The 12395-nt window shown below is 37.3% G+C and overlaps 1 protein-coding gene across 2 annotated transcripts; it reads right to left on the reverse strand.

Annotated features, from left to right (window-relative positions):
* Positions 1–8344: 8344 nt before the first annotated feature.
* Positions 8345–12156, reverse strand: LOC109992514 (E3 ubiquitin-protein ligase DTX3L-like). 2 transcript variants are annotated; one of them, XM_020645155.3, is made up of 9 exons: positions 12084–12156; positions 11730–11770; positions 11590–11631; positions 10995–11175; positions 10666–10832; positions 10466–10534; positions 9188–10378; positions 8863–9080; positions 8345–8756 (listed from the first exon to the last, which is right to left on the reverse strand). In XM_020645155.3, the coding sequence occupies exons 2-9, from the start codon at positions 11754–11756 to the stop codon at positions 8687–8689; spliced, it is 1965 nt and encodes a 654-aa protein (XP_020500811.3). In that variant the 5' UTR covers positions 11757–11770; positions 12084–12156; the 3' UTR covers positions 8345–8686. The 2 variants fall into 2 exon arrangements, with proteins under 2 accessions (XP_020500811.3, XP_065810994.1); XM_065954922.1 differs by lacking the exon at positions 11590–11631 and having other exon boundaries at positions 12084–12146.
* Between the last annotated feature and the right edge of the window lie 239 nt (positions 12157–12395).

Genomic DNA, 12395 nt, shown 5'->3' on the forward strand with positions numbered 1-12395 from the left:
GGCTTACACTTATTACTAATGAAAAGTGTTTGTGGTCTTAACTCTCCTGCTATGTTACGGGTCAAATTGACTCTTCTTAAAGTTTGAAAATCCAAGAAAAAAAATTGTAAGTATTTTTCTAATATGAAACTTCTTCTGCTGGACTTAATTAGTCTTATTAACATACTAAAAAAGATGGTTAATGTTATGTATTTGCAACCCTCTCCAGCATGTTTATAACACACTGTTCGGGTCAATTTGAAATGACATTGACACCCGGCAATGAAAGTTGAGGCTAAATGTAAGGTGGCCCTGAAGTGCAAAGCACAATGACAAATCATAAAACAGACCAACAAATCACAAAACACAACAGCAAATAAGATAACACAACGTCAAATAAGAAAACACACAAGAAACAAGACAACACAATGACAAACCCCAAAACACAACAACAAATAAGAAAACACAACGACATATCACAAAACACAACAACAAATAGGCAAACACAACGACATATCATAAAACACAACAACAAATAGGCAAACACACAAGAAATAAGAAATGTATAGAGACTAAGTCTGAATCAACGATTGCGCCCATGTTTTGAAATAAACACGCAAAAGCAGCATTTCCTTCTGGTTAAAAAGACAGACAGTGCGTTCTTACAATCAACGACGATCCTTGTCGACCGCAGGAACCTACCATTTACGTTAGAAGTTAACGTCATTGTGTTTTCTTATTTCTTACGTGTTTTGTGATTTGTCATTGTGCTTTGCACTTTAGGACCACCTTAAAGAAGAAGTGTCAAATTTACCATTTCTTTCTTTGTACATGCACACACGCAAGCACACACTCGCACACACCAGATATTTCACCCCAATCAAACACACATCTATCTCCCTATTCTCCTCACCTGTAACGTGCCAGAAATTGCAGATATTATTATGACTTTGATGGGAACCTTTTATTTTCCCACGGGAGGACTCCACCCTCACAACTGGGGAGGGGCGAAACATATAAAAGGGTCCCTGCAAGAGAGTCCCACCAACCTTACACTCTGCAGCTACATACAGCAGCCTACACTCACTGTCAGAGCTCAGATGAGTAAATTATGTGCGAGACATTCAAGTCGAAAATTGGTGAAATACAGTGCACCTTGTGACGTCCACAAATATCCGTCAGGCAACACTGTCTGCAGAATACATAATAAAGACAGTGCCAGGGCTCACCAGGATGGCAGTGACTCGTTTTCACAGACAACAAGTCAGCTTTTGAGCTCCTCATTCCCAATTCAATACAGAAAATGATACTTGAAATTTTACATCCCTTCAAGAGGAGTCATTTCAAGTTGAAATGACTCCTCTTGAAGGGAGGCAGGTTTTGGGGCTGAAGAGGAAGGAGCTGGATGACAAGCATTATTCAGGGCTCCTCATCCTGGTTGGGGTCTATAAGTCTATTGGTATGTGCTGTGTAGACACACAAACACCTTGTTTATATTAATTACATAAATCGATAGATATGTTGCTCATTGCTTGTTATTTGATCATGTCACACACATACATACACAACTTGTTCATACAAGTCATATCTTGTTTACTTTTTCATTTCTTGTTCTAAACATTTTTAACATTGCATAGATAAGGTTTACCTTCACTTCTAATCCTTATGACTCGCTTGCTTTTAAGTAAACGGTTCAATTTGACCCTGAACAGGAAAATGTGTCTCATTTCTTTTTATCACCCCATGAAAAAAAAAGTTTGAAACAAATGGTTTTTTTGAAAGGAATAAATATTATGTAAAACTTATGTATCTTATATTAAGAATTTTCCAATATATATACACAATATAGTTTGAACATGTATTTTTTTATGAAAAACGAGTGAAATATCCTTATAGAACGAACAACAACTTTGCACTAAATATTCATTGCATAGTTAGTAATGGTGTAAGTAATGAGCTTGAAACAATTTTTTGGTTTCTGACAACTTTTTGATGAGTAAACATGCACCAGGTCAAATTGACCCAGGAACATTATTGCTGAACCTGACAAACGAACATAACAGGAGGGCTGAAAGGATTAAAACTACATCTCATTTTATACCTAAACTAAGCAACATTGGTTAATTTACAGCTATGATTATTTTACAAATATGATCAACAACAATAATTTTCATTCAAGAAAATGAAGCTACACGCAGTATAAAAATCTTAAATTACACAGAGCCTTTATCAACAGCAACACTGAAGAGATTTTTTTCACATTAATGCATCAATCACTATTATAATACACTGCTATATGATGAGTGAGATGAGGGTTAACTTAGGTAAGACGTGACATAAAAAAAACAACACAGAAGTAGCGGGCGGAGCAACAGTCAGAGTCCGATACAAGACACTATAATAAAAATATTTGCCTTTATCAATGCTATTTGTAGTCCAACGGAATGACAATATCAACAAATGAGCGGAGAACAACATCATACCGGTGAACAGAAAACGTAAAGCAGCTGTTATATAACGTGAACGGAGATCGTAGTGGTCGTGTGCAGACAGTCTATGCACCGTGCAGCAGTCACAGTATAAACGCCACCACAATCTCCTCGAGGTCAATTCGACGGAGAATATCCGCGTTCTCACATCAGCCCACTCGGACTTGCTTGTTTCTTCCCCCCCCCCCCCCCAAAAGTTATTTTCATCACTTTTGGAACGCAATTTTCATAACTTAAGCTAATTTGAACTGGCCATCAAGTTTGCCTCGAATTGACATGTTGCAAGAGTTTTTTCCTGATCCACTCGCTGATGATACGGACATAACCCATCGATGGGCTGAAATAGCCGTGCATGAACACCTCCAAAGCTGTAGACTTTATTCCAACCCGGCTTGGGCAGCTACCTGGCTAGCGAGATGTTCCGGTGGACCTGAAAGAAAGATCTGCCAGTACCTTAATCTAGACTACATTAACCCTGTAGCCTAATGGCTTCTCTGCACCTGCTCCCTATAAAATCTAGAACATCATTTTATAATCCTTCTTATCACTTTCAAAGCTTTAAATGGTCAGGCACTATCTTAGCTTAAAGAGCTAAAAGTGTCATATTACCCTTCGAGAACTTTACACTCACAAAATGTAGGTCTGGTACAGTCTCTAAATGTCCTATGGGAGGTAGAGCCTTCAGCTAACAGGCCACGCCCCTCTGCTTTTTGTAACATAATAATAACTTTATTTATATCGCACCTTTAAAAGCAAATGTTTACAAAGTGCTTTGACAGACAAAACAAATACATCAACAGTCAGGACAACAATAAAGCAGACATCCACAGACGGGCCAAACAGAGAGTATAAACAGGAATAAGAGCGCTACAACAGGCAGGTAAGAAGAGGCAGTTAATGTTATAAAATAATACAGTGAAGGCAAATTAGTTTTAAGTCAACCAGGAGAGAACAAAATTGAAGGATTAAAATTGAAGGAGATGACATCACATCACATGCTCTAAAAACCGAAAGAATAAGCAAGAGATGGTTAAATGAGTAAAGCAACAGAGGGCTGAAGAGTTAAACATTAAAAGGAGTAGGAATCAATAAAGACTAAGAGCAGTAAAATGAATACAGGACGGGATACATTTTTAAGACATTTAGAGAAGAGATGGATAAAAAGGTTAAAGGCAATAAATTAAGGAAAAGGAAGGGATAGATTAATAGAAATGATTAAAGGTGAAATCACATAAAAGCAAGTCTATAAAAATGAGTTTTAAGAAGCGATTTAAAAGATGTTACTGACTCTTATCTCCTCAGGTCATGCAATGGAACATAGGGGGTCAACATCTTGTCAGAATGGTTTTGATTTTGGAAATGGATCTGAGATGAATGAAGCATGTCTGGACAACTTTTTTTTTATATGATAATCAAAGATGAGTTCTGAATCAAAAATAACCCGTAGAGTTCTGACTGTGGGTGTTATGTTAGAGGAGATAGGACCAAGGGAACTTTATATGTGGTTGATATGGGAGTTGGGTTAGTAGTTGAATAGAATGATTTTGAGTCATTTAACTGTAGAAAACTTTGGGCCATCCAACATTTAATATCTTTGAGACAGTTAAAAACAGCAGCTAGGTGCTGGGTTATGAAATCCCTCGGTCATGTCATGTCTTGTTTTATACCTGTGACATTAAAATGAATGCTGTTAGAGTGAACACAGTGTTGTTTAATAGATGTAGCTTTAGCTTTAATAATTATTCATACAGCACCTGGACTTGGTTGAATCTTTATCACAGCGCTCCCATCTTCTGAGACTTTGGAAACTGAGTAGTTTCTATTCATTGTGTTTTTTATTGGCCCATGCCTGAAGAGCCTTCTCTAGTTTTGTATTACTCTTCGGTGGCTGACGTCCCTCTGACCACTGGACAGATAGAGTGACTTGAGCTTCATCCTGTAGTTTAACAGAGGAAGCATACAAGTTACAGTTAATGACAATGTATTATAAGAAAGCTAGCACATACATACTCCATGACATTCAGTTAAACTACCTTTTTGTAATGCACTTTAGTTTTGCAAAGATAGAAAATTATAAATAACTGTTGCGTTCCCTGTCTTGCTAGGGGATGCGGGGAACAACAAATATAATTACCCGGAATGAAGAAGTGGAGACCAGAATTTGTTATCAGAATAAAGAGGATGGATTTAATTACACAAATAAACTACTGACAGCAAACAAGCTTTAACTGCATCAAAAGGTACACAATTGAGAAGCCCAATGGATAATTAGACAATCTGGCACTCCTGCAGCCTGACTCCAAGCATATGAAATGAACTCATCTTCTTCACTGCCCACAGTGCCTTTTATTCTCCTGATGCATGCAGCCTATTGACACAGGTGATTCCAATTCTCCCATCTCCCCCAGAGAGGGGCGGAGCACCAACCTGTCAGACACAAAGAAACAGAGAGGGAGGGGAGACACGACACAGAACACAACACAACCCATAACAATGACATATGTGCTCTGAGTAGAGGACCCAATAAAAATGATTATGACCAAAATAGATAGAGAAAGTCAGTGATAATTTGAGACTAGCACAATCCTGAGAATTTGGCGTTCCTTAAAATTTTTCTCATGATCTTTCAACAACCATATTGGATTGGATCCATAATCTGTCATAATATACACACAATCAAACAAGAAAGAAAATCTATCTTTGACCAAGGCATAACTTATACATGCCTACTGTTACAGCACTTCAACAAGATATGCAGACATTAAAAACATTCATGCAGCAAAAAATAATAAAAAATACAGCAAACAAAGCCACAAAATAAGTCATTGTTCTTTCTCGACCTTTCCATCTTTCACTTACTGAACCCAATTTTAAAATCATCATGTCTTCATATGAAGTGATCTTAAATTTATGATAATTTGCACTTTACTCAATGAAGCTACTTCAGAAAGGGATGACATCATCATCTGCATTTTACTTTGAGATCAGCGAGCAAAACAATTATTCATCTTCATCTTTTAGATTGAACCTTAAAGACATTGACAATAACAATTTGCTGTAAAATTGGAAAAAAATCAAATAGCCAGTAAGATTATGAATTACCTTTCGTTATATTCTGGGTTGAGATCTCTTTTCTTCACTGCTGTCTTCCTCTTGCTGGCTTTGTTTCTGTCGGGCAGCAGCATGAGGGAGACATAGCTGTCTACCCCCTCCTTACTTTGAGATGTCAGACCCCTGTACACAGAAAAACAAAACCTTTCTTATTAGATCATTTTACATGTAAAGGCACACATGTATATCACATTCCTAAGTATAATTCAACAAACAGGTTCATTTATTTAATTAAGAAACATTTATCCATGAGCCTATAAGGTTTATTTTTTTGTAAATGTTATTTCATTCAAACAAACAAGAAAAAACAAGAAAAACTAAAAAACTTAGAATCTTAAATTTTGAATGAAAAGGAGCAGAAAGAAGACTAATCTTGTAATGTCTGCCCCTCTTTCACAGAGCATTAATTAAAACAAAACAAACTTAATTCAAAAACAATTCAAAATAAAATAAATTGGCTGCAGGCAAACACAGCCACATCATAGGTCCTTGTTTACAATTAATTTTACACCGTACAAAGCATATCACAATATATTTTTGTCACAGCATCACGAAACAGAACAATACATCTCACTGACATATTTCCACATATTTCTTCAACAAACTGGCTTTAATTTTTCTTTTAAATATCATGTTTGATTTTGATTCTTTAGTTTCTCTGTTGAGATTGTTCCATAAACCGATTCCTCTTATAGTAAAACAATGTTTCTCTCAATTTATTTCTGAATCTCGGTTTATTAAAGATCTCTGTTCCTTTTAAATTATAACGGTTTTCCGTCAGAAAGAAATACAAAGTAAAGTAAACCTTTAAGTAGAACATATGGACATATTTTACTATGAGATGTACATGTCAGGTTTTCAAACGTTCTTATGAGTCCTCCTCTGGACTTCACATCAGCCATATTAAATGTTGCAGCAGGAAGGCAAGCGTCACAAGCTAAAGCTTATGTTTGAAGTGTGTAAATGACAATGATCTATCTATCTGATCAAAGTTTAATCAGCACACCTGCAGCCATGAACGATGACGCTGAGCTTTCTCTCCTGCAAGGCGTATGACAGAGACAGCTTCACCTGCCCGTTTCCAGATAATGATCTTAAGGCAGAGCAGGGCAGAGTCCCTTCACTGATCATATCCACCATTTTGGATTCAAGAACCTATTGACAATAAATGTAGAACACAAACAACAGTCATCGTTTCTGATCAACTGAAGAAGAAAAAAAAGTAAACAGAACTTTCAGGTAAAGCTCCATCCAGATAGAACCACTGACCCAGAACCAGCTGTCAGCTTATTTTCCATTCCAAACACAACCCTCTTCTTGCCTTTAACAAAAATGAAAAGAAAGAAAAAAAAATCTTTAATAAGTGTGAGAGAAAATTGATAAAAAAGTGTACTGTATAAATACACTGTATAAATGTACAAAAATGAAGGACTACTTTTGTATGTGATTGCAGTATTATATTTTGTTCTTTTGAGATTCCTCTGGTCAAAAATGAATAACATTTTCTATGAGAGATTTTTAATTTACATTTTGTCCCTTACCCTTTACCTAAATAGCCACTACCTCTGTGCAAAATGAAATGGAAACAAGAAAAATCCGAAGAAAAGATGCTATCATTGGAGCAATTTTAATTTTTTATTTTTGTATGAATTGTATAGAAAAGAAAAAAACATTGTTCCATTTCACCAGTGCCAACTGTTTGTTGTTTGTGTTGACTTTGAGCAGGAAATAATTCTATTCTATTCTATACAATACAATGTATATAACAGAATACTGTATCTTATTGCACTTTATTATATTATACTATGTTATATTTAATTTTGTATAACTGCACTTTTTTTTAAAGATTTCTTTTTGGGCTTTTTGTGCCTTTAATGGAGAGATAGGACAGTGGATAGAGTTGGAAATCAGGGATAGAGAGTGGGGAATGACATGCGGAAAAGGAGCCACAGGCCGGACCTGAACCTAGGCCGCCCGCCTGGAGGACCACAGCCTCCACACATGGGGCGCGCACACCAACCACTGCGCCACCAGCGCCCCAACCTTAAACTTTTTGATCACACAAGTCACTTCGTATCATCACTGGTCACTTTAACTTGCCATCCACTACACATAATTCGTAATTTTCCTGAATTGCTCAACTATTTATATTCTTTTGTGTATACATCCTATTGTTGTTTCTATCTGTATTTATCTCAATTTCCCCTCTTGGGATCAATAAAGTATTATCTTATCTCATCTGAAAGGTGACTCAAAGTTTTCTAAATCGGTACATATGTTGTCTTGCTGGGTTTCTTTAGCGAGATTGTGCGAGACAGATTTGTGATAGCACCATTTGTGTATAGCACATGTACAATGTTGATACCAGATGGCAACTACAGTATTTCCACATGAATTTCTCTCTCGGAGAACAATTTTCATGAAGTTATTGTGTTGTCTTTCTTGTACAGGATACAAACTTTACGGTATAGTGTATAAAAATGCAAAATCATACATGCATTTTCAAAATTGTTTTTTTTTTTCTTCTGATTAGTCTTGTTTTTGTTTTTTAATGAAAAATGACACATAGCTTTTATAGTACACAATGCATGGAGGCTCAGTCTTTCTTCTGGAAAGAGAATAATGTTTAATTTTTGCTGGAGTACTTTACAAACTAAGTAACAGATATTGTGATAAATAAAACTTTAAAAATTGTACAGAAAACAAGTCTGTGGGTTTTGTGTTATTTTCTCACATGTGCTGATGAATAGAAGAACACAGATGGGTCTGTGTGGGTTTGTTTAATGATCATTAAAAGGCAAACATGATATCATATTACACGTTCAATCTATATATTCAACATGTATTCTTCCACCATTATAATCTCAACCAAACGTTATCAATCAACTGCAATAAATGGATATACTTCATGAAGAAAAGAACATTTAAAATGAAAGATTCAACATTTTGCTTCAACACAAACTCTTAAAGCTGTAAATGCGGCCCGCTGCACCTTAAATCATCTTCTACTTTTTAAGAACACTTTGAAGATTAGAAACAGCCAACTTATAGAATTGTAATATCTTCATTAATTTTTCCTTTTCTTCGTTTAATCAAACTTTTCCCCGTCACACGATGCCTTTAGCTTTCAGCTCGTCTCGGACTCTGCTCAGGTAACCAGGATCAGGATACCCAAAACTGTGGAAAAAGGACACTAAGGTTAATTTTTTTAACATTTTGGTGAACTTGACATTATTAACAGAATAAAGATAGAATAGAGAGAATGAAGATTTCACTAGCTTACCATTGTTGACCGCCCGAGATTGAAGTTTTGTGGTGAATATCGTTCCAAGTCACCTGGTTCTCCTTCCCGGTTGTCCTTGACGTCCCGACAGTGAAAATGAGCTTCTGATCAAAAGCTTTCTGCAACAGGCGCAGCACTTCATTGCCCTCTTTATTGTCTGGCAGATATGCGTCTCTGGAGATGCCCTCATAGCGCTTTCCAGGATTCGGATGCTTTTCCTGCAAAATGAGAGTTAAATACCCGAAAACTGACATCTGTGTAAGAAAATAACCGAACAGTTTAAAATGTACACTACACTTCCAAATAAGCTGAATCAGGCATTTACCGTCTGTATTCCACCTGGAATCGAATAGCTGATGACTATACAGCCACACTGTGGGTATCCAGGGAGGGAACTGGGACCTGATCTCCAGTTCATTTTTCCATCTGGCTGGTCTCCCTCCATCTTACCAAAGACATCTTTGCACAAAGGGCAGCAGGGTCCCAAACTTTTCTTTGATTGTTCCAGACATACCTCACAAAACTCATGTTTGCACTTCAGCTGTTTCTTCTTTTTGAATGTGTCCATGCATATCGAACAGTTTTCTTCTTCTTTGGTGTCTCCTGCTGTGGCTCCCTCTCCTTCAGGTTCCTCAGTGTTGTGTGTGTTGTATCCTGGTTTTCTGTTTAATTCAGTTCCACTGGATGCCTCTTCTGACGCATGAACAGCACCAGAGTTCTTCAGCGAGCCATTGAGCACCGTGGCACCATGGGGCTGCTTGAAGTTGAGGGGGGAAGTGGCAATCTTCTGGTAAAGTTGGAGAAGAGCTCTGAGAGCATGGCTTTCCATTGATGCATTTCCTCCACTTCTCTTGTAGTGAGCTTTGACTTGTACTTGGCCTTGACTGGTGACTGATTCTTGAATGTCGACACCAAACTTCTCTTTAATCATTGCTAATTTCTCACCAAAGGAAGTTTTAATCAGCTTCCAGTAGTTCTCCTCAATGCTGAGCCCAGAGTCGAGGAGAGGGTCTTTGATGCTCATACGGATGCTTGATGTGTATTGATGCGCCTCTGTAGACTCTTCAACAGAAGGGTTCATATACCTTGATGGACTCAAATAATTCTGGAGAGCATTAACAGTCTGGTTTGGCCCGCATACGCTCACTTGTTCAGAGGATAAAGTAAGCAGAAGCTTGTTCTCCTTCTCCTGGACGTTTTTCAGTACGTCCATTAACTGTTTTGAATCTGTGTTCTTGAGAGAAAACTCTGCACCATTGAATTCATTAAAACACTTGGATACAAGGGTTTGGAAGTCAGTAGAGGCGTTTTGAATGCTTCCATTTTCCTGTGCTTTAAATGTCACGTGTGCATTTGAAGTTATTGTAACCTGATTCTTTGTCATTATATGTTCAACTTCATTTTTGTAGATGTGGTTCAAGTACCAGAAAAGGCCCACTGCGAGAATAAGCGTCTCTTCATCTGCTGGGGAAACTGCTTCTGGACTGCTGGTATTACTTTGCTCCACAGGTTGCTCCTGGATGAAAATACAATGCACTCATCTCATGAAAGGCTTACATTTAAATTATCATTAATACCCAATGATTCTCCACACAGTACATACAGTTCGTGGCTTTGACCCAGGTGAAGGAGGAGCGATGTCTGAAGCCGCCTCTGCTATTTGTTTCTCGATCTGTTGGAGGGATATTACAAGTAGAGGTAGTCAGGTCATAACTTTGTTTCCATGGTTGTCCTGCTACCTGGACATAAATAACAAATGATTTAAACTGAATTAAAAGTGATTAATTTACACACAGTACATACATCTTGGGGCTCTGACTTGGATTGGGGAGGAGCAGAGGTTGTTGAAGTGTTGTCTGATATTTTTGTCTCCAGCCCTGGTGGTGCCAGCGTAATATTCATGACTTTCACTGGTTTGCCATCTTTGAGAGGAAGTGTTTGTCCACAAAGTTTCTGAAGCTCACTCAGGGCTAAAAAAGAAAAATAAAGAATTTGCCTCCAAAAATTAAAAAGGAAAATGAATTTTTCAAGCAGGTATAATAGTATATGCTTCTTAAAATGAATGCTGTTAGAGTGAACACAGTGTTGTTTAATAGATGTAGCTTTAGCTTTAATAATTATTCATACAGCACCTGGACTTGGTTGAATCTTTATCACAGCGTTCCCATCTTCTGAGACTTTGGAAACTGAGTAGTTTCCATTCATTGTGTTTTTATTGGCCCATGCCTGAAGAGCCATCTCTAGTTTTTTATCACTCCTCGGTGGCTGAGGTCCCTCTGACCACTGGACAGATAGAGTGACTTGAGCTTCATCCTGTAGTTTAACAGAGGAAGCATACAAGTTACAGTTAATGACAATGTATTATAAGAAAGCTAGCACATACATACTCCATGACATTCAGTTAAACTACCTTTTTGTAATGCACTTTAGTTTTGCAAAGATAGAAAACTGTATGTGCTCTGAGTATAGGACCCAGTAAAAAGGAATATGAAGAGGCAGATAGAGAAAGTAAAGAGCCACACAGTGCAGCAGAGAGAAAGATGATCCTGTGATAATTTGAGACTAGAACAATCCTGAGAATTTGACTTTCACATTACAGGAAACTGACAACAAACATGCAACATTTTAATGGCTTTTACCCAGCTGGAAAATGACCAAAATGGCAACACCCAGACGCCACACACACATACACACACACACACACACACACACAAATAGCCTACTTACCACGTCACAATTGGCGTGAGACGTCGGAGCCTGTGAAAGCCACTGTACCAACCATGAGATAAGACATTCAAATCAATAAAAACACTTAACCTAATGATACCTATCTGTAATCTTTCATACTGTTTCAAAGTTCAACTCACTTCCATTTGTTCCTCTGGTTCTGACATTTTGAGTCCTTTTCCTGGAACACACATAACATACGTGACAACGATGGGAGCAATGTTTGTAGCAGCCACATCAATGAATAACAGTTGTATAGTTTAATTCTATAAAGAATATTCTCTGAAACTTTATGATTTCCGCACAAAAACATATACGCCACAGCTCGACTGCACTTTCGGTTACGAAAGGCGAATGGCAACTTTTAAAGACTAACTTTGCCTTTCATTTTCTTGTATCACGCAATTTAAACAAAGGAATGCGTTACAAATATGTTGTCAACTTTCTTAAGAATACATAAGATGGTTTAACTTGAATTGTCGCATTTGTCTTACCTTCACCAGGCTTCACGCTTTAAACGCTGACTCTTCCTGTTAAATGAAAGCGAAAGCTGCGCGAGACATGTGACGTCACATTGAAGGCTTACACTATTACTAATGAAAAGTGTTTGTGGTCTTAAGCGAATTAAAACTATATCTTATGTTCTAAGCAACAATTTGAACACTTCGGTTAATTAACAGCTATCATTATTGTTACGAATATGATCAACAACAAAGTTTCTGATTCAAGAAAATGAAGCTACACGCAGTATACATGTCTTAAATTAAACAGAGAAAGATTGAAACGATTTTGTCACATTTATGCAT

The sequence above is a fragment of the Labrus bergylta genome, chromosome 5 (genome assembly GCF_963930695.1).
Source record: "Labrus bergylta chromosome 5, fLabBer1.1, whole genome shotgun sequence".
Classification (NCBI taxonomy): Eukaryota; Metazoa; Chordata; class Actinopteri; order Labriformes; family Labridae; genus Labrus; species Labrus bergylta.